Source organism: Dendrobium catenatum, unplaced genomic scaffold (genome assembly GCF_001605985.2).
Source record: "Dendrobium catenatum unplaced genomic scaffold, ASM160598v2 fragScaff_scaffold_908, whole genome shotgun sequence".
NCBI lineage: Eukaryota > Viridiplantae > Streptophyta > Magnoliopsida > Asparagales > Orchidaceae > Dendrobium > Dendrobium catenatum.
Window position 1 is genome coordinate 422,250 of NW_021319370.1, and position 27,551 is coordinate 449,800.

A 27,551-nucleotide genomic window follows, 5' to 3' on the forward strand; every position below is an offset into this window, starting at 1 on the left:
AAATCAATTTCAAGTTTAATGGCAAGCCCGAATTAACTCCTTTCCGGGCCCACCTATTAATTGCAAACACCTCAAATTTCTCCTCATGTGGCCGGCCTCTCCCTAGTGTTTTTTCTCTCTCCAATTTGCCACCTAGACCCTCATTAAATCATCCATTAAACCCTCCTTGATTGCTGCCCAATCAAGCCACCTTATGGGAATTAATTTGAATTTCAAATTAAAGTTTCTTTCCCTCCAAAACTGAGAATTAACTTCAGATTTTTTTAAACCTAGGCTCCTCTACTTCAACCCCCTCCTCTTCTTTGCCTTTATTTCTTTCCAATAATGAATCCCAATCACTCCTTAATTTGGAATCCTATTAATTCATAACGGATGGATTTTTCCTGCTATTGATCGTGATTACCGGAAAGAAAATTCCCTACTCTCCATGTAGCCTGAGCCTCCCCTTCTTCACCCCTTCCCTCACACTTTCTTTCCCGGGAAGGAATTCTTAATAGCTGTCCAAAAATTACAGCAGAACCATCCTGCCATCCAACTTCTCTTGAAGGTCCGCCTTGCTGCCCAAGATCCTCCCGATGTGGCAAACTGCTGTCCCGCCCCACTGGTTGCTGTTTGGTCCGTTGTTTGAAGAGTAACAGGTGCCAAAAGGTCTTCTCAACCATCACTTGTTGCTGTCACACATCCCCCAGCTGCTGTCCATCAATTTTTGCACGTCTTCCAACATCTCGCCTTCATCTGAAAGGCTCCTATTGCTGTCAATACGCCTCCACCTGCGGAAATTAGCTGCCCAGCAGTTTTGGTGAATTTCCAACACATTTGCTGCTGTCCACAAATTTCTAGACTACTGTCCCAACCTTGGAGAGTAAGGAGGATGCGGTTTGGAAGCTTTCAACCACTGATTATTGCTTGATAATGGTGAACTCTTTTCCTAATCTCTTATTTCCTTAGTTACCTTAAATGTGGCTTAATGGATTCATGTGGAGCTTGTTAATTGATCTCCGCTAAAACCTAGTAATCTTAGAGAGTTGAATGAGTGGAATTTCTCAAGGTGACTTGTCTCAATGTGAATCTAGGGATATCTTGTTGAAAATCATCCATGTATGCAACATCAGATTAATGTGATTGTTTTATGATCTTAGCTTTTACGCTCGTGATTCGGCCTAAGCTTATTTTACCGCTCACAGTGCTTTCTTTTGTCGTTAGAGCATTCATTGTGAAGATATGATTATTATGGCTTCTAACATTAAGCGTGCAAACTCCCTAAGTTAATCATCCTTGCAAGTACGTTTCACATCATGATATAGTTATAGTTAGTGAGAAATCCACTAAATTTAGTGAAAAGGAAGAGCAGTGAAGAAAATATTTAGAAGATAGAAGTCTTAGATTAGTTGAACAAAGACTAAGTATATGATGTGCAATTTTAGTTGGTAGTATGTTAATAATTATCATTCAATATTATTAGATACTTGGTTGTGATATGTTGAAGCATCTTGTATCTATTTATTATATGTAAAAAGAGAATATGTAGATGATGATATAACTTCTAGAGTTAATATTGAATGGCTAAAATAGAGAAGTTCTTCTCAAATAAATCGACAATACTGCATTGGTCTGAAAGTTAGGCCAAAAAAAGTCATTAATATTTAGGTTGAGTGTAGAAGAAATGAGAATATTAAGATGGATCTCTAGCAAAAACATAAATGAACTAATGAACGACTATATTAGAGGAAAGACTAGAATGAGATCTATTGAACATAAGATGACAAATTATCCTTGGTAGTTTGGACTTGTACAATGAATAATAAAAAAAATGAGCCACTTAGGCGAGTTGATAAAATTAATCTTAGAAGATTAGAAAGGCCAAGGGGGTAGGCCTAAGGTAATAATTATAGAAGTTCAAAATTATTTGGGGGGGAGTAGATACACTCAACAGGAATATGAAGATTCATAGCGTCTACGGCAAATAGCTGGGATAAGATGATGATGATATTTAATCTATCATATTCAATGCCTGTGAAGGTGTTGAAGGCTATGCAAGTTCTTTTAATATTCTTAAACTATTACTTCTTGATGAAGCTCATATTACATCAATATTTCCTTTTTACTATTTGTGGTTTGTGTGGATTTTATTTTGAGTATTGAATTACATGTATTTTTATTTTATCTATGAATTACATTTTATCTGATTAAGATGATTAGGAGATCAAAACTTCAATTACATAAAGAAATAAACTAGCTAAGGAGCTAAACCCAATCCAAGAGGATCCAATTGGTTAAACTACCCCAACCATTTGGTGGCGAGCCATACCTCTTGGTCCAAAGGATGTCAAGACATTATTTACTCTGTTTCATATAAATTTTTCCTACATTGTAAAGTATCTCTTCATTGAAGGTTGCATCCATTCACTCACACCTCTTTACGATAGGTTGAATCCATTCACTTACACCTTTTCATATATGCGTGCTAAAACAATCCACACATATATAAACAGGTGTGCTTGACCACCATATTACCATCTAATTCCTATGCCATGCTTTATATTCCATTCTTCAAGTGTTAATGAAAAGTCTCTTGAGTGAAGGTTCATTGATATCCATTTTATATTTGGCCGAAAATTATATTTATGCTTTTTTATTTTGTCTTGACTAAACTTCTTTTATCCACTCCTCTTCTTAATAGTTTAATCCTTTTCCTAGTGGAGCATGGCCCTCCTTAAGAGATACTCCATTACGGAGTTATTACTCATATCTTCTTCATTCATCAATCTCAAGTTCCTTCGTACTTGATTTGAATATTAAAGTGAAGTCAAATAAGAGATTATGTTCTAAGTGTAAAAGGGTTCAAGGGGGATTTAGTGGAAATGAGCAAGTGAATCCTATTATGTGAGTATGAGAGGAAGAGCAAACCATCTTCCTTAAATAAAAAAGCAAATTGAGCCCTTCAAAATAAACCAATAAATTGTTTTTCTTGTGGTTACTTTTGAGCATATCTAATTTCAAGAGCCTTGAGTAATTTTGTATCAAGTGTTATAAGAGCTAAGGTTTTTCATAATTCTTAGTCTATGGTCTTGATGAAGAGCGGCTACAAGAAGAGTAGAGAGCCACTTTCAACCTTAAAGCACTTCAATCCAAAGTAAATAAGAGAAACAATTATGTGAACATAATAAGGATCATCAAGTGACTTGTCCTTCGAAGTCACTTTTTAGCAACAATATGTGACTATATTGATGGAGATTTACAAACAATCTTCAATAATAAATGAAGGACTGAACAATGAGGACAATCACCCACCAGTGAAGAAACCATCGCTAGAATGGCGATATACCGATTTTTTTTTAGGAGCCCACATAAAAGTCCTTGATGATGAGGGCACAAGCCTTATGCCATTGCTTGAAGAGGTAAGGCTAAGGCATATTAAGTTGGAAGCCACAAGAAGGTGCTAAGGAGCAAGGAGCTAAACCCAACCCAAGAGGGTTGGGCTAGCCACAAGAAGGGGGCCGGCCACCTCCTTTGGTTCAAAGGATGTCTGCCTCTCTTTGATGTAGAGGTGTCTAAATTGTGAAGTACCTTCTTTTTTTCTATGTTTTTGTGGGCGTGCATTTCATTGTAAGATAGTATGAATTATATTTTTTTGACTAACATAATCTTATTGCCATTCTTGTTACACTTAATGGTTCTTATTGGCCTTCTAGTTACACTTAATTGTTGATATCCATATATTTATGATTCTTCAAAATCCACCAAACAATTTTTTGTTAGATTTTGGTGTAGTTTCTTGTAGCCAACAAGGATTGAGGACCTTAGTTATCTGGTCATTTGTACCTTGAAAAACAGAAAATGCAACCTCTCTACACCTTTGCTCCAACGCAAGCTTTTGAAAATTGCAGGAAAAATTCTACTTTGTTTGGAAGCAAGATAGAATCACACAAATCGCTGAACCCCAACGCCAGTTTCATGATTATTGCTGAACCCCAACGCCAGTTTCATGATTATTGACCAAAAAAAAAAAAAAAACTTATGGAAATTACTGCCACAGACATGCTCTTGTTCTAAGAATGACGGCTTTATTACTGTTTCGTAAAGCAGCTTTTTAGTAAAAAATAAAAAATTTTATACTAAAAAGCTTCCTTAAGAAGCAGAAAGAAAGTCGTCCCAAACGAAGCCTAAGTTTTAACTTGAAAAGAGAAATGTTGTAGATTGTTAGAGATAACAGATTCTTTGTTATGTAAAAACACACCTTCGTGCTTTATTTGTCTTTCCTTCCAACCATCTGACCGTTTCTTCATCCCACAAATATCTAGCCCTGAAAACATGAAGCTGAAGCCATCACCGAAGAAGAAACAAGGCAAGAATGCAGCAAGAGACAGAGATCTTTACCAGACAAACTACTTCCGTGCCTGCGAGATTCTCCTCTCAGTCGTTGTTGATAAGAAGAATAACAGCATGGTTATCCTCTCACTGAAGAAATCAGGACCCGAAATAACACAACTTCTCACCCAGTTCTCTGCCGGCATTGCAGGAACTGGCCTTGCCATTCTCTTATCTGTTGCCTGCAAAACTGCAACTGGAAAAGTTCTGCCAAGCTCTGCCAAAGTTTTGAACACAGGACTTGGTATTGGATTCTTCTGGCTTTCATGGGCTGTCAATAGGTTGCGGGAGACTGTTTCTTATATGAGCAGGAGCTCAAATAAGCTTAAACTTACAGAAGAGGAGATAATTGGGAGGGTCGATGGAAGCATAAATGAGGTTCTCGTCAGAGCTTTAGCTTTGGTGGCGATAGTTTTGTTAAGGTTTGCATAGTTGAAATTTTTTGCTCTGAAACTCCTTTCAGCAATCAATGGCTGAAGTCCTTGCGTTTGTGTGTAAATTTTGCTACTATTTGATGTTGATTGTAAGGACTTGAAGAGGTGAATAAATGTAGATCTTGAAATGTATAATTGAAGCTGTATGTTTAGACAATCTTCTCATTCTTTTGCCTTTTGTATTGAAAAATTAAAATTATCAGGATATCTTGATAGGACAGATTTAAAAAAATTTCAAATTATTGTAACATAAATTCTTCATATATATTATTGGATTCAAAATAAATTTAATAAATTTTAATTGATCTTGATATAATTTATATCAAACTACTATGGCATAGTTTTTTTCTTTATTTAAAAAAATATATTTCTACATTTTTTTTTAATGAGCATGTGAATAGATTTTTGTATGTGAAAGCTGGTGTTTTGTGTAAAAATAGATAAAATACAAGCAAAAGCAGAACACACAAAGCTTTGGAGCAAGCCTTTGCTTCATGTTAGGGAGAAATTATTCTATGCGGACACCGTACTGTCCGGAGAACAGCTAGAATGTGCCATGTCACTCGGCACATAGTGCTACTGAGCAGCGATACCGAGCAAAAAAGTGATGTGGCTCATTCTGGTTGATCTCCGGATGCCGTTTGGGGTCCGCACATAATAATTTCTTCATGTTAGTTGAGTAAAATGTTAAATATTAGTGGCAACATATCAATTTTTTTCTATATATATTTTGTCCTAATTTAAGTGGTATTCAGGTAAATTCTTTGATACTTAAATTCTTTTATAGAAATCTCAAGGACAGCTTTTATTTTTCTATAGAAAAGCCGGTTGGATCATAAATTTATATGTAATACAAGTAATAGAATATATAATGGAAATTTTAATATATTTTTTTAAAATGTATATTGATGTTTTTGGAAGATTAAAATATTATTTTGTTATGAATTATTAAATAGAAAGCAAAAAAATAAAAATTTAAAAATAAGAATATTTTAAAAGTTATTAATTAGTTCACTTACTAATTAAAATTTATGGCACAAGATTTTCTATTTTGTTTGAAATAAAAGTACTTGAGTATAAACTTTAGCGGTGGCAGTAGTAGGGCAACAACTAATGATTGCGAGGTCAGTGGTAGAAAATATTGTGGTGATTAGGACTGCAAACGAACCAAGCCGAGCTGAGCTTAAACTTGTTCAAGCTCAAGCTCATTTTCCAAGACCCTATTCGAGCTCGGTTCGATAAGAGACGAGCTTTTTTTGTCTCTGTTCGAGCTTGTTTAGAAAACCCCTACTCGAGCTCAATTCATGTTCATGTTCAAGATCGATTATTTAAGCTCATCAAGCCTCTTAACGAGTCAATTGTTAACAAGTCGTTGGGCTCATTTAAACAAAATCACAAATAACAGGCGAATCCGTTCACGCCTCGTCTTCCAACTTCCTGTTGTTTGGCTGAAATTTCAAAAATTTTTTTTTTTTTTCATTTTGTAGAGCAAAATAAAGTTCTCATGCACTAGGGGTGTCATAACAGGTCGACGGGTCGGGCTTCGATCGAATTCGGAATTGATCGGGGCTCAAATGGGTTGACCTTAACTCGACTCGATTTTATAAATGTGTCAAAACTTCATACACGAATATCCTTTGGGTTATCGGGTTGACTCGACCCGATCCCCTAACTCAAAATTTTCCAGGTCAAGTAAGAACACGAGGACGCTATCATTTACTGGGAGCGAGAGAGCTAGGGGTGTGGCCCATGCGTGTGAAAGGGGAGAGGGGGGTTAGGTTGCATATGCGTCGCATGACTAGATGGCGGGAGGGCGAGCGAGTCTGTGTGTAGACCAGAGAGGGGGACAGCGGGGCCGCAGGAGGGCGAGCTCGACCAGTGACTTAGGTGGTTGAGAGTGCAGGAAAGGTGAACTAGTGGAGTGACGTGGAGAGGTTTCACGAGCACAAACTCGGAGCTAGAGGTTGGATCTAGGCGAATTCAGATCACTTTCTAGTTTCCATGTCAACTCGAACCCGACCCAATTTTTGAAATGAGTTGGCTTGTTGAACCATTATCTGACTATATGAAAAATGGGTTGACCCGAACCTAGAAATTTTTAGGCCGGGTTTCAGGTTGGGTCAAGTATGGACATCCCTATCATGCACTATGTGAGACTAATTTGTGAGCATAAGTAGTAAACTAATTTTTTTTTTTTATTGAGTGAGCGCGTGCCAAGAGCAGGAGCGGGATTTTGAAAACTGTAAAAGTTAAAAATAGATTATTAAATTAGCTAATTTAATAATATTTATTTATAAAATTCTAATCGAGCTTCTTAGTGGAGCTCTAATAAAGCTTCTTAACGAGCTTTAAATGACATCTTCGGGCTCCGGAGCCATTGCGGAAGAGGGCTGCGGCTACGGCTTCTCGCTAGGTTTCTTGCTGAAGAAAATGAGTTCGTCCCCAGTCCAGCGAACGCGAAGTTCGGACCGAGAAGACTTGGGGGCTGTTTAACAGAATTTAACACTAGTCTTGCAAGACAAGTTTTAGGATTTAACTTTAGCGGGAGTTAGTAAATTGTAAATACTAAAATTAAATCTTATTTGTTACCGAGCAGCTTCTTAAAATTATAATAATTTCACTTATAGAGGTTATTTTGTTTGTTTAAGTATTTTTTATTTAAAAATTACATACTTTTGGTGTTAACCATCATAGTCAACGCTACGGCTATAGCATTCCACGAGTTGCTCGTGGTTCGACTCAATAAGAGCACGTTCATGTTTGTTTGATAAAGTAAATGAACGAATTTGAACGCTTTTGATAAATACTCGATATTTAAATAAACGAATTTGAACAACTTGGCATTCAATTCGTTTATGTTCACGAGCAATATCATTTAAAGCTCGTTAAGAAGCTTTATTAGAGCTCCACTAAGAAGCTCGATTAGAATTTTATAAATAAATATTATTAAATTAGCTAATTTAATAATATTTATTTATAAAATTCTAATCGAGCTTCTTAGTGGAGCTCTACTAAAACTTCTTAACGAGCTTTAAATGATATTGCTCGTGAACATAAATGAATTGAATGCCAAGTTGTTCAAATTCGTTTATTTAAAATATCGAGTATTTATCAAAAGCGTTCAAGCTCGTTCATTTACTTTATCAAACAAACATGAACGTGCTCTTATTGAGTCGAACCACGAGCAACTCTTGGAATGCTATAGCCATAGCGTTGACTATGATGGTTAACACCAAAAGTATGTAATTTGTAAATAAAAAATACTTAAACAAACAAAATAACCTCTAAGTGAAATTATTATAATTTTAAGAAGCTGCTCGGTAACAAATAAGATTTAATTTTAGTATTTACAATTTACTAACTCCCGCTAAAGTTAAATCCTAAAACTTGTCTTGCAAGACTAGTGTTAAATTCTGTTAAACAGCCCCCAAGTCTTCTCGGTCCGAACTTCGCGTTCGCTGAACTGGGGACGAACTCATTTTCTTCTGCAAGAAACCTAGCGAGAAGCCGTAGCCGCAGCCCTCTTCCGCAATGGCTCCGGAGCCCGAAGATGAAATGAACGAGAAGAACCCAAAGCCCCTTGACGAGGATGACATCGCCCTGCTCAAGACATACGTATGCTTCTGTCCTTAACTCTTATTTCTCTCCTCGTTCATCAGTTCACCAGATCTGCCGGAATTACCATGATCTGAAAAATAGAAGCTTTTTCTAAGCTTATCCGGACGTTCGATTATCGTGAAAAATTCATGAGAGTGTTTGAGGCTGTGTGCATAGCTTTTCTTATATTTTTTTTAACCTTGTCCGGGGATTAGGTTTTTTTGGGGGATTTGGCTTTTTCGGCATTTCTTTTGATTCCTTTACTCTTTAAGAAAGGGGTGAAACAGCTTCAACATTTTTTTCTTCATTCTTAACAACGGGAAGGATCGAAATTTTGTGATTAAGTGCAGTTTGTTCAATTAGGGATTAGGGCGTCCAATGAGTCTTGATAACAGTCACATGCTAGTTCTGTTTGATAAATTATTAGTCACTATAATTCTCATACCAAAAAGGAAAGTGTATTCTCAAATTATGTTGCTTTGTTTTTTCTAGGGTAAAAGGGGAAAGTTGTTGTTGATCAAAGGCTGTTAAACTAGTAACTATGGTATAGATCTCAGGTTCGACAGTGGCATGAAGGATTTCTCTTGCTTCCTACATCCTTTTAAATCTATATCTGTCCTTGCGCCTAAAAAGAATTTGTAACCGGTGATTTGCTCACTTATCATTGAAAAAATATTTGAAATATCTTTATCCATAAAAAGGAGGGTATCTATAATGATTCTTGATTGATAAAATTATTATGCAAATTTATCTATTTGAAGCTTCTTGTAACCATAACTTATAAGAAACTCAGGTTTGAACCTCTCTTGATTTTATACATGCTCAAAGAACCTAAAAGGTGGGACTAGTGGTGTATAATTGGAAGTTGTCCGGTGCTTATCTTTTTCTTAGGAAATGGGGTTTTACAAAACATGGGGTTTTCTTAAAATACAAAATTTGCCGTTAATGACCTATCAAAGTATAGGTTGAATTTGATACACTAAAGCTTCAAATAGAAATAGCTATTTGTTTTAAGTTTCTCCGTTGGATAAATGAATGACACTACTTCACTTTTTGTGCACTTGGTGGAACATAATGGGGTGTATTCACACGTCGAGTGATTTCAAAAATCCATTACTTTCAAATAAGGTGGTTGCTAAAACTCTACAGTCCACATCTATGGTGTTCATACTTCATATCCTAAAAGTTCAATGAAGAATTAGCATTTATCTAGCCATTATTTTACTTGTAATGACTTATTATAAATGTGATTAACTTTAAATATGTGCAAGAAAAACTTTGTTGTGGATAATGCTTGATTAAGACATTTTTCTTGTTAAACGTCAAGCTTTAGTTTCATCTGCATGCAACACCTTTCTTTTCAATGCACGACAATATATCTTTATATGCCCTTTTTTGTGATATAAGCAAATAATTTTCTTTTGCTTTCCATTAAACTTGTTCTCTTCATGATTAGAAGTTGAACCCTCTTTATAAGATCTCCCCCGAACTCATAATCCCTCAACAAGCCTTTCAATTCTTACACCCAAGCTTAGAAATAACTTTCTTTGAAAGAAGATAAATTTTGTACATTCTCTAAAGTTGATTGTATCTCTCCCATACAACAAAAAGATGTCACCAAAATGTTCATATGTGGTAGCTAAATAGAAAATAGTAATAAGCTTAGGGTACGTTTGGGACGGCTTTTTCCCTACTGTGCGGCACGAAACGTAACCTAGAGATGGTTTGGAGTTACGCGGTCATGCTCCGGTCTGAAAATTTCTGCGTCCCGCGGTTGCTTTCTGTGTCCGGAGGAAGCCTCCTGCGTTCGGCTGCTTCCCATTGTTCGTAGGTATGAGAAATACATGAATGCCCTTACATTTATCGCCTCCATTCCCATTCGCACCTACGTATGGGTGGCAAATCGCCTGGCCCCCGTGCGAGCATCGCCGCCGTCGGCTCTTCTGACCATCGCTGGCCGCCTCACTGTCACCCACTCCTCCAACTCCATTATGTGGGAGACGGAGAACTCTACTCCTGCCGCCGCAGTTCAGCTACTCGATGCTGGAAACCTTGTACTACTCTCCGTCGGCGGCCGAGGAGCCATTGCGTGGCAGAGCTTCGACTTCCCTGCCGACACATGGCTGCTGGAGATGGCAGTGACGGGCAGCATGGCGATCACTTCATGGCGAAGCCCCATGGATATATCTCCCGGTGAGTTCTCTCTCTGGCTTCGCCCGCCAAAATTCGGTGAGTTCGAGCTTGTCTTCAATGGCTCGGTTTCGTACTGGTGGACGGGGAACTGGACTGGGATAAGATTCACTGGCGTCCCCGAGATGACGGTGCCGTACATTTATAGCATTCCATAGCCTCGCCGAGTTGCAAGAAGACCTCCTGATCCAACCTTTCTCTCCTCCACCTCTTCCTCCTCTACTCCCTTTCCGCCATAAATTGTAAAATCTCTAGCTCGAGCCGGGGGTCATGGTTCTGAACGAACCGCCAACCCTCCGTCCGTTGCAAGGCGGAGAAGTCCTTCGCCTCTACAGCGAGGCAACGCCGACGAAGCTGCGGCGCGTCGTAGAGCTGCACGAGTTTCATCACCTCGACCACGTCATCTGATCCGACCCGCCCTCCCATGGCTGCTTCGCAGAGCCGCTTTAGCCATCCGATACGGTATGCGTGAGCGAGCGCCAGAAGCTGAACGCCGTACAGGTTCATCGCCTCCGTTGCCTCAGGCGGCGGCCGTCTGGCTTCTCCAGCGTTGAGGAAGCGGACGAATTCGAGGACGGCGTCGTAGGGGGCGCCGAGGATTTTAATGGTCTACCCTGAGATCATATTCTCAAGCACCGGCGAAGCTGCAGCCTACGGTATTGAACAGATGTGGAAAATTGAAAATTAGTTAAGGCACTGTTTGGCTTGAAGGAATGATCGAAATGAAATTAGTTTTTATGATCTATTAATTCATTAAACTGAATGATTTTTTTTCTTTAGTTTTAGAAATATCTTATGAATTGAATCAAGAACATGTGGATGAGAGGATCACCGGAACCGGTGATGGATTAAGGTCTGGCGGTGGCGTATGTGCGGCGGCGGAGCTGCGGAAGAGGCGGAGTCTCATGGTAGGAGCGATGGTCGTAGGAAAGGCGAAGAGGCGAGAGAGCGGGAGGGGTTAACAGGGGTCAGGAAGTGAAGGGATTGGGAGGCCATTTGAGGACGAAGCTTCGCCGGAGATGGGGGGGTAACGAGGTAATGTTTAAAGTAATAAAATAATTATATTTTATATCAAAATTGTTAACATAAAGAGTTAAAAAAATTAAATTTGAACAAATTTTATTCATCTTCATACATGTAAGGGTAACGAGGTAATTTGTTGTCAAACAGCAGCAGCACGGCAGTTCGACAGTAGTACTACCCAAACAACATTGACTGATTTCTATACAGCAACTTTAAAAAGCAGCTTTATGTATAATAATTTCACAACCTACTTTACCGACAGCAGCAACCATCCCAAACGCACCCTTAATCTTCATTATCAATAGTCACATAAATATTCTTTAAACATAAAATAGTGGAATTAAAATCATTTGGAGGTGTTTTTGTGATGTACCATCCTACATTTGAATTAAGCACAATCTATGCTTCTTATACAATTTGTTAGAGAGCTTTTTGCCATATACATAGACTGCAGCTTGAACTTCAAATTATCTAAGATTGTTTCCTTTAAGACCTTTGTTAATATCATATTTACTCAACATAATTCAATTGACTTGAGTTTTTTCATCTATTTATGCTTTAGCTTCTTCATTTATGGTCTCAAGCATATTGGTATTCAAAAATCCTTGTTCTATTAGAACTCTATGCATCTTATGTCGGTAAAGTATAAAATTCTTTGACTCTCAAACTATTCCATCTCTAGCTTTATGGACATCTAATTCTAATAAACTTTTGCCTTGTTACCAATTATTAGGACAAACATCTAACTTTTATGTGGAAGAGTTAACTAAGAGTGAATGTAATGATCCAAAGAGCAAGGCGAAAGAGATACCATAGTTAGATCATTCTATTTAAAATAGACCCACCTTCATAGGAGAAGAAAGAATATATGACACACTAAACTAAAAAGCCACAAATGTAGTATAATAAACAACAAATTTATTCACCAATCCCTCATAATTCATATATTTATGCCAAGGTTTAAAATCACACAATTGGGTATTGATGCATTTTTCTTTCGTGAGGCGAGGCGTAAGCCTCATGGTGTTTTGAGACGTAAACCTCAAAATATAAAAGTTGCATAAAGTCAAAATAAAAGTTAAAAGTGATTTTTTATATAATATTCAAATAATATGTTAAAAGATGACATATTAACTTTCTATTGAACTATGAAGTAACAAATTTATATACATATGAATAAAAAAATTGTATAAGATATAAAATGTTAAATGAAAAATTATGTGAAATATAATTGAAATTTAAATATTACAGGAACAAAACAATATAAAATATATGAATTGCATAAAAGTATCATGTAACATAAAGTTTAACTCTAATTTTTTTCTTTTTCAGTTGTCTATTCATCTACGTTTAATTTCTAAAGAAAGCTGAAATAATTGACAACAACTCAGAAATCATCTGTACTATTATTATTAAGGGGATTTTTAATTGAGTCACTGTCACAACAAATTGGTCTCTTCCCTGCCTCATCCTGTAGGGTGCAATACCTCTCATTCTGCTTATTCTTTATTATTTCAGTTATATTCATTTTTCATAAATGTTTGTCATTAACATAAATATAATACTCCAAAATTTTAAGAGGATATGGTGGTGACATGCGGATTTCTAGTGATCCCCTGTGGCGGCTACAATGGTGGTGGCTACAATGAAGGCGGTGGGCTGGAGGTCAAGACAATTGAGAGGATGTTGCTGCGGCTTGGGGGTGCAAGAAGGCATGATTTTTTGGGGGCTTTTGTATAGGATTTAGGTAAGTTTTAAATAAAAAAATTCATATATAGAGTGAGGCGTACGCCTCATGCCAGCGAGGCGAGGTGCGCCTTAAGGCGGGCCTCATCCAAGATGAGGTGTAAGACTCATAAAAAAAGCTTGAGGCGCAAGTCTTGAGGCATTTTTTACTAGAATTGTGTTAAGTCGGGCCTCAAGGCGAGCCTCATATTGCGCAATTTTAAACAATGATTTTTTGCTTTAGCTTCTTCATTTATGGTCTCAAGCATATTGGTATTAAAAAATCCTTATTGGATTAGCACACAATACATCTTGTTTCCTTAAAGTCTAAAATTCTTTGACTCTCCGATCTCTATCTTTATGGAGATCTAGTTCTAATAAACTTCTACGTTGTTACCAATTGTTAAGAAAAACATTCATATATATATGCTTCCACATATAAGCTAAATGTTTTTCTTAACAATTGGTAACAACGTAGAAGTTTATTAGAACTAGATCTCCATAAAGATAGAGATCGGAGAGTCAAAGAATTTATATAATGAGGGTTAGTGGTAGGGTTTAGATCACTAATGTGATCAATTGGTGGTAGAGAGACTCTTCTAAGATAATTTTGGTGGAGTTAATTTAAGTAGGGGTCAAGTTTATAAAGTTTGGATGGTAGGCCGACACTTCCTTGCAATCTGTTCAGAATTGAAGGTGTTGTCTGCCTTTAACTACCATATGTATATATATGATCTGCTTATCGCATATACTGCATTTATCTGAATATTCTTCTCATTCGCTATTTTGACCTTTTGTTAAATACTTGATCCGAATAACATTTTGAGGTCACATGAAGAGCATTATATTTTTCATGGACATATTCGGTTGAAGCTCCTATGTAATTCATGCAATATATATTTATATATGCTCTAACTTGAGAGGGAGTGTTATTGTCAAGTATCTTAGGAAAGTGCCCTCCCTTATTACGGTGGTCCTCAAAGTGCCCTCCCTTATTACGGTGGTCCTCTAGGGTACTATATTCTTTCTATATAGGAGATTTTTATATTGAAAAAGATACCCCAAAAAAAAAAACATTTTTGCCTTAAAGCCCACATTGCATTTATCTAAATACCCCTCTCAAAGTTTCATCATTTTGACATTTTGTTAAGTATCTGATCTAAACGATATATTGAGGTCACATGAAGAGCATTATATTTATCGTGGACATATTCCGTTGAACCTTATATCTAGTTTATTCAAGAATTATCTGGCTTTCTGAATGTTTTTACTCTGCAGGGTATTACCTATTAATATTAGCCTATGGTTGTACATTTTCTTGAATGATTAAAAGAGAACCAAGAAGCTTTATGTTGTAGATGGTAGTACTTAATTATTTCAAAATCTAAATTTATGCTACTGAGCTAGCAATTTTTTTAGGTGATTAGCCTTGTTTAATTGTATACCTTTTGGAGGTCTGTTGCCCAATTGCTTTGGTAAGCAGAATATCATCGTCAATGTTGTATAAGTGGCGAAAAGTGCAAGTATTAAAGTAATAATTCATTATTATCATTAAGTTTTTATCCTTATGAAGATTTTAATAGTGAAGGAAGTGTCTTGGGAAGTTTTGTTGCTAGAATTGATGACTTCTATGTGTGCTATATGCTCAAAGATGTAATTGGAGCATCATACAAAAATTGGTTGATAACTTAATATTTGAAATTTCTTCCTCTGTATGTTTTGTTTCATATTTCTAGCTTTTTTTTGGACGTATGTTTTGTATTCCATATTGTTTCCGTTTTTTGATTGCTTAAATGATTACAGGAATGTGGAATTAGATGATTTAAGTTAATTTGTTGGGCAATAACCATGCATTAAACAATGGTATTCTACTTGGTTTCATATACACTTTTTGTTAAGACACATGAGAATATTGGGTTTAATTCTATAATTTATAGTTGAAAAATATGTTGGTGTGAAAATTTCAAGTAATCATCGTGTACCCAGGTGCTTAAATTTTTTGATTGAACAACATGTTTAATCCTAGTGTTTATGCCTCAATTTTGGTCTCCATTTGGTTTATCTTATCTAGTGTGTGTCATCATAGCTGATGGTTCGGTTGGGTTCTAGTGAGTCATGTGGTTTCTTGTTCTTATGTACAGGACAATTTTTATGGTTTAAGGTAGTTGACTTCCACAATGGCCTAATGTGGTTGAATAGAATTTTTTAATGCATGATATTTATTGATATTAGAAAGCTTCCTTTAGTTGGAAGTAATTGAGACCGTGGAGAGTTCTCATGTTAGTAGGAGATTGTAAAGACACGTGAGAGTTGTGTTTAGTCCCACATGGAATAGTTGGAAAATATTTTGGTAGCAAAATGCCGAATCTTTTTCTCCCATTTATAGGCTTAAGCATTCGGGTTGAATATAGGTTTAATCATTAGTGTATTCAATTCAACTTTGGCTTCATCCACTCTAACACTTTGATTGCTTGATTCTCTTGAATAAATTCCTACTTCCAATATGGGTTTTTTGAGTTGAATCTCGTTAGTTATTTTAAATTTTAGGTTGTTTGCCAAGATTTTCCATCTTCAATTGTAGAAGCTTTTTTTTTATAATTTCTATCTTTTTTAAAATATGGGTTATTTTTGTATTGTTTACCTTTTATTGTCTTATGAATAATTATTGACAATGATACTCATTGTGTAACAATTTTGATAGGGTTTGGGACCTTATTCTGCTAGCATCAAGAAGGTGGAGAAGGAAATAAAAGATATGGCAAAGAAAGTCAATGATTTATGTGGTATGTGTTGAATTTCATTTCTACGTTAATGTATCTTTATTTTTGAGGAAAAGCAGAAACTAGAATAATTTCGAAGTTTCCGCCGTACAAGGCAAAAATGTGCTTTATATCCATATGTTAAAAGGGAAATTTACATATATACTCCATTATTGTTATGTATTTATATATCTTAGGCTTAAATTTTTATTATTGCTTACAAAACGTTCTAATATCTAAATTATGTCAAAACATATGGATAAAAATGGGTTATTTAATTTAAATAAATTAATGTTAGTGGTAATTTTTATATGATTTAAAAATTAAATTGTTATATAAGTAGACATGAAAATGGAAACATAAAAGAATTCTGTGGCATGTATGTCCTATATTTATAGTGGTCTTCATCTATCAAGGATGAGTAATGTCCCTCACTGTTTTGTTGTGAATAGAAAATTGGTGCTCCCAATCAATGTTGTTTGCTTACAACAACAACAACAACAACTATTCTTATTTAGTTTGCTTAATAATTCTAAATAAAAAATGGCATTGTTATGATCTATATTTTATAGTTTGGGGTTTGCTTTCCCATGTAATCCGTGGGGTCTTTCAAGTAACTTTGATAAGGCGGGATCTTTCAATTCAGTGTTCAAGGATGAGTAATGTTTCTCAATATTTTGTTGTGAATAGAAAATTGGTGCTCCCACTCAAATGTTATTTGCTTAATATTGTAAATAAAAAATGGCATTACCTTCTATCTATACATTATAGTTTTGGACGTCCCGTTTAATCCATGGAGTTGCTTCCTACTGACTTGAAAACCTTCTGTGTTCTTGTAAAAGTTACTTTTGATCTGCCAAGTAACTTTCATAAGGCGGGATCTTTTAATATGATGGACCTTGAGTTTGGACAATAATGATGAATAAACTTTATCAGTTACTGTCTTGACTTTTGTTGGTTATGGATACTTCTGGTGAGTTTACTGTGTTTTCAGTTGAAGCATAAACGAAAGGGTCATTTGATTTACTTTACTCGTGCTTAACTCTTTGAAATTAACTTTAATTTATGTGACATTTATATGTTTCTACATACTATATGTGTACATTCTCTGGTTTCGTGAGCATATGGGTTGATTTACAAAACGGTTCCTCTTTTTTATGCTGGAGTACAAAATGATTTTATTTAATCTAATAAAGTCCAATCATAACATGAGCACAAACTTAGTGAAGCCTAAGTCTGTGCGTACTTCTTTTACCCAATATCGTTTATGGACATTATTAGTATGGCTATGATATACCTAGGGATAATATCTACAGTTTAGCTTGTCAGAACTTTGTTTTAGTCTTCATTTGGTGCGAGGTAAATAGGTTGTTGCGCACACATATTTTGCACAAATCAAAATTTTGATTTAGCAATGTTTTTTTTTTTTTTGAAAACAAATAGAAGAAAGTCATTCCAAAATGAAGTCTTAAAGCCTTGGGTGTCCTGCAATAAGGCTAGACAATGTTGCATAGGTTTTTCTTTTAGTGTTATTTTTAGTTAAATGACAGTGGCTAGACAATGGCGGTGATTATAGAATTTTAGCAAACAAACGGAAAAGAATTACACTATAAAACGGTTTGATGACCTTTTGACACTTGAACTTAAATTGTTGAAGGTGATAAACCTCTGAATGTTTTTTCAGTAAGTCCTTAACAATGTTGCTTCTTCTCCTTAGTTGTCTATGTGTATTGAGTGCTTTTTATTAATCAATTTATATTATTTATGTAATGAAACATCATCTGATGGTGATTTAAATCTGAATCAAGTGTATTTTTAATGATTTATGATTGAGATGAACCTAGTCATGATTTACAATTTAATCGGGTGACCACTCCTATTGAAGGTCTATGATCATTCATAATTTCTACCAAATGGGTTTGTAAAAGCTCTTTTCTGTTCTCGAGGGTGAGGATGTCTTATGGGATGAATTGGATGCAAGGGTTACTATGTGCATGCTATTGCTAAGCCAATTTTCACTGGAAAGTATAAATCTACAAGCAGAAGTGGGAAGCTATCTGAATGAAACTTGCTTGAATAGAAGTTGGTGTCTTTATTTTGATTTGGAATCTTGGATTGAGGCATTTATGTGAAGTGCTGCCAATTAGTTTTTTTACTTAAATGGGTTGTTTGTTTGGGTGACTTTATAGAGTAATGCATTCAAAGAATTCTAAGTGTTTGGGTGGGTGAATTTCAAATGTAATAAAATTCATCAATGAATTTGGAATTCACCCTCTAATTCAATTTTTTTTGTATTTGAAAATTGTTAAATTTGACCAATTTTCAAATATACTGTAAATTCTTCACCATTGTCACCGCAAGCTTCTGCCAAACACCGCCACTATTGGCCACCAATGCCATCTGCCATCCACCTATCGGCCACTAGCTGCTGGCCACCACCATTTTATTTCAAGCTAAAAAAGCTTTTATTTATTTTTCACGCATTTAAAAAACTCCAAACATTTTAAATACATTACATTTTTTTACACTTATTATTTTATTTTGCATCTTTTTTCAACTAACCAAATGGCCCCAATGACAATACATTTTCATTGTTTGTTTTTGCATATGAAGTATCATGATGCTAGCAACACTTGGCACAAATTGAAATTTTAAATTGGTTGGAAGGTAGCAGAGAACAAGTTGGCTTCAGTAGATTGTTATGGTTTAATTATGCAATGAGGACTAGGGATAACATAAATGAATCATGCATGGTGTTGGAATTTTTGAGATATGTCCCATAACAAGGGGCACACTAAGCCTTTAAAAATTAAATGATATGGCAAAATATTTGCATTTATATAGTTATATAGCTATATACTCATGATTATATCATTAAGAAAAAATTCTATAAGATGGTAGTGAGACTTGCAATGCTTTATGGTGTAGAATGTTGGCCATTAAAAGAGAAGCATAATATTTTTGCAGAGATGAGGATGCTTAGGTGAATGGGTGGCTTTATTCTTAGAGACCGGATACAAAATGAGCATATACGTGAAAAGGTTGGAGTAGCTCTAGTGGAAGATAAGATTAGAGAGAGTCGTTGTAGATGGTTTGGTCATATAAAATGGCGGCCTTCTGATGACCCGGTTAGGGAAGTAGATGTATTAAATTTGACTTATGTTAAGAAAGGTAGAGGTAGATCTAAAAAGACTTGGTTAGAAAATATTAGAGATGACCTTTATTTATTAGATTTTGATGAGAATTTGATCCTTAACAGGACACAATGGAGAAAAAAGATTCATGTAGCAGACTTCACATAGTAGGATAAAGGCTTGTTGTTGTTGTAGTAGTATCTCTTTTGTCACATATTGTTCATCTGGCTTGTTTTTAACACATCCTTTTATTTTTTGTTTCGAAAATTTTATAACTAGATATATGGTTTGGTAAACAAGATGTTTGACACAACTTTCGAATTATCCAAATATGATACCATTTTACGGTTTTTGAGACAAGTGGATGCAACACCCTTAAAGAAGTATCCCTACCTTAGTTTCGAATGCTAGCCAGTTTAATTGATTGTTTTCCAAGATGACTAATGTTTAGAAGTACACTTTTAGGGCTGAGTGATAATGATATGAAATGCCTATTTTTATTTACATTTTCCAAAAAAATTTAGCTATAAATACTGTTTTGTAAATATATGATGGATTCTTCTGATTTTCTTCCGCTTGCTTTGGTGATTGCATTTTTTTTCTCTAACAACTGTTTTGAAAATGATCAGGGCTATCATTTCGTGAACCTCTTTTTTTTTCTACTGATATATTATTACAATACTTTCTAATTTACTCCTCTTTTTATATGTATAAAGTTCCTTACATGTATTTGAAATACTTTTTATTTTCACAATGTTGGTATAATCTACTTTGATCCTTAAAACATGCTTGCGTTGCTAAAAAACAGGAATTAAAGAGTCTGACACTGGGCTGGCTGCACCAAGCCAGTGGGATTTAGTCTCTGACAAGCAAATGATGCAGGAGGAGCAGCCACTTCAGGTAGATAATTATATTGTTATATTGGAAATTTGACAGATTTACTTTCTATTGTCGTGAGGTATATTAGTATCTAGTAAATACCAAGGACTTATTTACTATTTCCTAGTGTTGTTTTTTGTACATTTTGTCTTAGCAAATTGTCAGTTACTTATCTCTTTTTAAGGTTGCCAGATGCACAAAGATAATCAATCCAAATACTGAAGATGCTAAATATGTGATAAATGTTAAACAAATTGCGAAGGTACTCTTGGATACACATAATTTCTTAGTGTAATATGTACTCTTTGAGAAGTTAATCGTGATGTTCTTTTCGTTGCAGTTTGTGGTTGGTTTGGGTGATAGAGTTTCACCAACAGATATTGAGGAAGGAATGCGTGTTGGGTAAGGAAAATTATTTACTTTCTAATTACTTGTCTGAGTTTGTTTTATGATTCTTACAATTAGCATTTAGCATTGTCTGAATTTGTTCTATGTTAAGTTAGTTCACTTGAGCATTTTGGTTCCCGACATTTCCCTTACTCATATGATCTTTTACTATTTTGTCACAATGCTTATCAATAGCAAATAGCCCATCATAGCACAAAGGTCCCGCATGCACATTAGCATGTTGTACAATATTTTAAAATAATGCAAAATATTAAAAAGTATGAATAGTTCCACAATATAGGAGATCCTAATGCAACAATAGAATATAAGATGTTTTAACATACATGAGGTTAAGGAAATATAATTTCATTGGGAAGTAAATTTATTTGGTATGAAAACATCTAGATTTGCACATAAACTATTATAGTTGTGATAATGTATAATATTAGATCAAAATGCAAGTAATTTAATATAGCTATGTGATTTACAATAATATGTTAGTCCTGCAAATTGAACAATATAAACAACTTTAATCAAACTCAAATAAATGGTACAGCTCAATTATAACACACATAAGAGATGTTAATTTATTTTTTTTGTTGCGCCTTGGCATATTAATAGCGCATGAGATATGATATGCTACTTTATGGACTACAACACATGATATCTTAGCAATTGTATCCCCTCCATGATCACATCTTGTCCATCTCCATTATTTATCTAGTTTAAGTCGTCTTTTCACTTGGTTATACTTGATTTGTTCATATTTGTTTGTTACAAGGCAAATTATTTCACGGTGTTATTCAAAGTCTCTTGCTTGGGTACTTGCACTAAGAAGTTTATCAATACTATGATCATTTTACACAACCACTGTATGCATTTATTGATGTAATTTTGCATTAGAATACTTCTTTTTTACCCTTGATCAATTATCACCACTTGTTCCCTTTTCTCCAAAAGGTCCTCTACTTGCCGCTACATATATAATTTTGTCTTTCTCAACCCCATCTACACCACTTCAGCCATATTATCATATTTAATAGAATATCCACCAGCTGATGAGCCATTTAACCTGCATTTATATGTTGCCCTCTTAAAAAAGTAAAATGCAATGTATTTCTCGTTCCATTCATTTATATATTTCATTCAATCATTTTTTAACTTTGCTATGTGCTTTTGTTTTGTCTCATCCCATGACAAAGAAATGTCGGAGAATCATTTATGGTAACATATTATAAATGATGAAATAAATACTCTTCTTAGTCATTATATATAGGATCTCATTGTTTTCCCAAAATCAAATCAATTGCATGTTAGTGGTTTTTCACTATCAATTTTCATCATGATGGCTTTATCAATCCCTACGGAGCTCATATGATTATCAAAGGGTTCACCTAGGTCTATGAGAGAAGCTATTTTGACATCTCCCCACTAGCATAGCATAACTTGAGTAGTTTTTTTTTTTTTTTTTTTTTTTATTGTTTTTGTGGCATCAATCAAAAGTTGGTTTATATATCAAGTTCATGGGAGTTATGCCTTCTTCAAAGGAGACCTACAAAAGGTAGTTTATAATGAACATCGGAGCATGTTGCTTAGTGGAAGAACCTCATAGTCTTCTCTAAAAGGTTTTATGTGGCTTGAACAAAGTTCATGAGCTTGATTTATCAAGCATTCTCCTCTCTACTCCATAATACTAACTATTTATGTTTGTGACATCATACGCATTGAAAATGATTATAATATCTTTGATGCGAAGCACTGCTTATAATCGTGCTTTGCCACCAAATCAGGGTCAACACAAGTACTTGCAATTTAGTTTGTTTACATAAATTAATTATCATTATCTCAAAGAAATGTGATTGGTGTTTTTGAAGAATCAAGTCTTCCTGGTTGTAAGCATATTGATACCCCTATTGAGATTTAGGGTTTGTTTTGAGCAGTTTTTTCATTGCTTGTCTACCATTTCGTTTTCGATTGCGGCAAGTCAGCACAAGCAAAATCTGGAAAGGAAACATGGGGATGTTCTATGATTCCCCAAATATATAAAAAAATATCATGGATAATGGTTATACGATAAATCAAAATTGAGCACTTGAATATTGAAATATTTTTCATTGCCAATTTTTCTGGTTCAATTGAAGATAAGAAGACAATCTTAGGATATTGCATCCTTTTTGGGAATAACCTCCTTACCTAAGAAAGGAAAAAAATTATAGTGGGCAGATTCAGCGCTGAATATAGAACTATGATTTTGCATGGGAAATGATGTGGGTAAAGGCTTTAGTTTTTCCCTCACTTAGCTTTACATTGTACTGCAAATCTGCAATAATTGTCCTTCCATGTACATTGCCAACCATTCTATTTCCTATAAATGAACTAAACATGATGAAGTGGATTGCCACTTCATATGGTATTTTGTGTTTTCCTAGAAAATAAATGGCTTGTATCATTATTAAAGCTCTATGTCACCTATATTTTTCTCCTTTGTGTAACAACTTGGAGCTATTATATGCTCTAGATTGAGAAGGGAGTGTTGACATATTGATATGTTCCTTGTATTAGAAATTATATTGGAGAGATCTGATTTGACATCCTCATAATTGAGGATGTTAATTTATTTAATTTTTTAGTGTATGTACCTCCTATATATGATGGCTTATTGGCCAATTTATTTAGTCAATTATAAAAAAAATTTCTTTACTATTCATAATGGATTAACACTTTTAGTTGATGTACCATCTTTTTGTTCGCTTCCTAACGTCTTTTCTCATTTCAGTGTTGATAGAAACAAATATCAAATTCAGATTCCTTTGCCCCCCAAGATTGATCCAAGTGTCACAATGATGACGGTGGAAGAGAAGCCAGATGTCACTTACAATGATGTTGGTGGATGCAAGGAGCAGATAGAAAAGATGCGAGAAGTGGTAGAGCTTCCCATGCTTCATCCAGAGAAATTTGTAAAGCTTGGAATTGACCCTCCCAAAGGAGTTCTCTGCTATGGCCCCCCAGGAACTGGCAAAACACTTTTAGCTCGAGCTGTGGCCAATAGAACAGATGCTTGCTTCATCCGTGTCATTGGAAGCGAGCTTGTTCAGAAATATGTTGGAGAAGGGGCTCGGATGGTTCGTGAACTCTTTCAGGTTCTCTATCCTAATCTTAACATTTTACCTACCAAAAAATTTTCTTCTGCATTTAATCTTTACAACTTTTATAACAATTTGTTTGTTATTTTAGATGGCTCGCTCAAAAAAGGCATGCATTGTATTTTTTGATGAGGTGGATGCGATAGGTGGTGCTCGTTTTGATGATGGGGTTGGAGGTGACAATGAAGTACAGCGAACAATGCTTGAAATTGTTAATCAGCTTGATGGTTTTGATGCCCGAGGAAACATTAAAGTTCTAATGGCTACTAACAGGTGAGTTGTGTTGTCTTATGCTTGTATTGAATGTGCTGAGGTTTATATCATAAATGACTTTGATATCACTTCAATGGCTTTATAATGAGACACAGGCTGGATTTTTTCCAATGTGCTGATGCTTAGATCTTAGATGGCTTTGGTATCCCTTCATTGACTTCTATAATGAGATTTAGGCTTGTTTATTTTCTCCAATGGTCAATTCACATATGTTTCTTTTGGTTTTGTAACATATTTTGCTGATTTATGTTCTGTTGTTTGTTTTTGGCGTTGAGCCCATGGGCTTACCAATAGCTGCATTGATCCTTCAAGTTTACACTGCTTTGTGATCGGAAACACTTGTATATTTCAAGTGAATCCTAGCAATAAAGACAAAAAAAGCGAGAATACTCTTTCAAACTCCAATGAAAATAGAAAAAACAGTAGCTTTTATTGCGATAATCAAATTAACAGAAAGAAATAGCAAGGTACAATTGATCCTCTATTCGAGAGGAGGATCAATCTCCCCCAAATCTCTAGACACCGCTAGAGCCCACAAGAAAACGTAAATCTAAGAGAGATCAAATTTCAACCAAATTCAAGATGCCATAATCCTAGGAAAACAAGATATTGAATGCATACAATTCAAAAGGAAATCTCTAAACAGTCCCTACATTCAAATTTCCCTTCATACAATGTGACTCGTGCGGCTAGAGCAGGACGCAGGCTCTTCCGTCTCTTGTTACGTTGAGCCAGTCCCGTATTGACCGGCTGGACAGGTCCAATGGACCGGTCTAACACTTTGTTAGTTTGATTTTGTTTGCTTACTTTGAAGACTTGTTTTGTGGACATGTCATGCGTGATAATTCATATTTTACATCAAATTGTGGCTCTATTATGATAACATTCTCTGGTAGTCCTGCGAAATAAGGTTTTATTGTTCCTATGCAAGATTATATTTGTTACAAAGTACAACTGTGTTTGTGTGATATCATTCAATGATAATAATATATGGGATCAACACCATTACAGAGATCCACAAGGCCGTGAACCTCCTATAACTATTATAACCTCTCATTGCTTAAACCCTAAATATGCAGACCTGATACTTTGGATCCCGCGCTACTGCGTCCCGGACGCTTAGATCGCAAGGTTGAGTTTGGCTTGCCTGATTTGGAGAGCAGGACGCAGATTTTCAAGATTCACACTAGAACAATGAACTGTGAGAGGGATATTCGATTCGAACTCCTAGCTCGTCTCTGCCCTAATTCCACCGGTAACCAGGAAAACAGATTTGATTTTGTTTTTCAACTTCTATTTCTTAACAAAAATTTGCTAGGGCTATTGAATTGTTCCACTTTGATTGATGGATTTGGTGCTCTGTAAACAGGAGCTGATATCAGGAGTGTTTGCACTGAGGCTGGAATGTTTGCCATTAGAGCTCGGAGAAAGACAGTTACTGAGAAAGACTTCCTTGATGCAGTTAATAAGGTCATCAAAGGCTACCAAAAGTTCAGTGCTACGCCAAAATACATGGTCTATAACTAAACTCAACTGTGATTTTCATTTCCAAAATTTAGAGTACTATTTTCCTGTTGGGATCCACATGGCTTTCTGCTAGAAATTCCTTAAAATGAATTGTTGTTTGTTTGAATATTCTTATATTCTCCATTTGATTATGGAATTGAAGAACGGAAGAAGGAATGGATATTTTGAAGTAGATGTGAATGCATCTTTTTTTGTTTATTTCCTTGTGCTCTTCTTGCCAGATGTAAGCCATTAGTGAGGAAGAGATTTGAAGTGAGTTAGATACAGTTTTTTAGTATAAAAATTAGAAATTCCTTAAGAAGCAGGAAGAAAGCCCACGACTTTTTTACTGCTTAAAGCAGCTTCTTAGTATAAAAATTTAAATTTTTGTACTAAGAAGCAGTTTTAAAAGGTAATAAGAAAACCGTCTCAAACGATGAAGCCATAGTTTGGTGCTTGCTTGAAAGCCATTTGGCAAGAGGCCTTGTGCCAAATAAAATAAAAATAAAAAGCCAAGGAAATAAAGTTTCTTTGTACCTGTTGGGCATGGGGTGCTGGGGGATAAGTTGGTAAATCTTTCCTTTTTCCATGAGCAGGTCATTTGTGTAGATGTCAGCTTAAGATTTGCATTGAAATCGTTCTATCCAATTTAGTAAATTTAGGATGAGTCATATGCTGATTGATCTGATTAGAGCTAAATCATCTATATATTGTGCTAGCTTGTGCCCGTATTGCAGGAAGATGTAAATGTCTTTTCTTAGACATTGTAGGCTTCGTTTGAGACGGCTTTTTTGCTGCTTCCTAAAGTAACTTTTTCATATAATTTTTTTATTAAAAAATTGTTTTAAGACAGTATGAAAACCGTTCCAAACAAAGCCTAGTAGATTTATGGAAACAAACAGCTGATAAACAGGCGAGCGATTCAGCGGAATCACTTCCAAAGTTGTTTCAAATATGTATCCAAAAAGGTAATGCTAAGTAACTGAGCCCAATCACAAATTCAAAACCTTGAAAACTATATTATTTATTCACCATATTTTGGGCTCATTGATTCTGCAGACGATATGCCACTAAAAATAACATTTCTATTTTTTCAATCTTGTAAGCTATGCTGCACCAATATTTTTCTTTAAAAATGTATGCAGTATCGGGATTACATACATCCGACTAGCGTAAAACATGCTGAAAATGTCTAATTAAAAGAAATAAACGTGTATCCAATACATCTTAAATATTTTTATTTTATGAAAAACTTTTTTATTTAAGTATAATTTCTTATATTGTAAATATTTATTTATTAAAAAATACAAAAAATTAAATTTCTTATTCTCTTTTCAAAACATTAAATCAATTGATTGCACTCAATAGTTAATTCCCAAACATTCTCATTTTCATTTGTATGATGAGTCACAGCTTAGATTTTACGTATCTAACGTTGTTATAACATCAAAGTTTAAAAATCTCAACATTGAAGTTTGCCAGTCTCGACATTAATGCTTCAATGCTAATAACTTCTACGCCCGCAATAACACTACACAATCTCTCAACATCTCATTTTGCTCCAATGTCATCAACGCCCGATACCCATTATACAATAATGATATTTGACTCTCAATAATAATTTTTTTTCCTTTTTTTTAATTATTAACCATTTATTATATCTTTATTTTTATTGTTAAGAGCATTTAAAAATTTCAATCATGAATTAATATTTAAAACAGAAAAGAGTCAAATTGATCTTCTAACTTTTTCAAAAGGACCAAAATAATTCAAACTACATAAAAGCACCAAGGTTACCCTTTTCATAGAAGGCATATGCAGGCTGAACAAGGATAAATTGTACACAATATATGTACAGGCTGATATTACCTATTTTTATTGGAGTCCAGATATAAGCTATGTCCGAACTACTCCGCTCGTAATAATTTCTCCAGAATAAGAACTGTTGATGGCGTTACAATGATGGCTTTTGTGGGGGCGGATCAAATTTGGAAAGCTCTGTGTACATATCAGCAATTGCAGGCGCAAAATAGGCCTTTGCTTGAGGCCTCTTCACCTATTTTAATACAACAATAATAGTTCAGAAGTAACAATAGCTTTATTTTCACAAGGTAAGATATAAAAGAAGAATAC

The 27,551-nt window shown here is 35.1% G+C and overlaps 3 protein-coding genes across 7 annotated transcripts in view; 2 read left to right on the top strand and 1 right to left on the bottom strand.

Moving 5' to 3' along the window:
- Window positions 1-4,959, top strand: part of LOC110112772 — a gene marked incomplete in the record, with an annotated part of 13,813 nt that extends 8,854 nt beyond the window's left edge. For both annotated transcript variants that reach the window (XM_020845096.2, XM_028697280.1), the window contains 1 exon segment: window positions 4,302-4,959. In XM_020845096.2, the coding sequence (XP_020700755.2) occupies window positions 4,302-4,800 (499 nt within the window).
- A 3,374-nt stretch (window positions 4,960-8,333) lies between these two features.
- LOC110112759 (26S proteasome regulatory subunit 7) lies at window positions 8,334-25,637 on the top strand. The gene is made up of 9 exons (XM_020845076.2): window positions 8,334-8,417; window positions 16,039-16,120; window positions 20,039-20,130; window positions 20,294-20,371; window positions 20,450-20,511; window positions 23,273-23,636; window positions 23,731-23,912; window positions 24,992-25,167; window positions 25,282-25,637. Exons 1-9 carry the CDS (start codon window positions 8,334-8,336, stop codon window positions 25,437-25,439), a joined length of 1,278 nt encoding a protein of 425 aa, XP_020700735.1. The 3' UTR covers window positions 25,440-25,637.
- A 1,492-nt stretch (window positions 25,638-27,129) lies between these two features.
- LOC110112749 (long chain acyl-CoA synthetase 6, peroxisomal) overlaps window positions 27,130-27,551 on the bottom strand; it is a 72,683-nt gene continuing 72,261 nt past the window's right edge. For all 4 annotated transcript variants that reach the window (XM_028697282.1, XM_020845066.2, XM_028697281.1 and 1 more), the window contains exon 23: window positions 27,130-27,474. In XM_028697282.1, the coding sequence (XP_028553115.1) occupies window positions 27,373-27,474 (102 nt within the window). In that variant the 3' untranslated portion in view covers window positions 27,130-27,372. The remainder of the gene's footprint in view (window positions 27,475-27,551) is intronic.

Coding starts and splice junctions, on each gene's coding strand:
- LOC110112759 (XM_020845076.2), top strand. CDS start 8,334: ATGGCTCCGGAGCCCGAAGATGAAATGAACGAGAAGAACCCAAAGCCC. Junction 20,372..20,449: donor ATGTTAAACAAATTGCGAAG/GTACTCTTGGAT, acceptor TTTTCGTTGCAG/TTTGTGGTTGGTTTGGGTGA. Junction 23,913..24,991: donor GTTCTAATGGCTACTAACAG/GTGAGTTGTGTT, acceptor CTAAATATGCAG/ACCTGATACTTTGGATCCCG.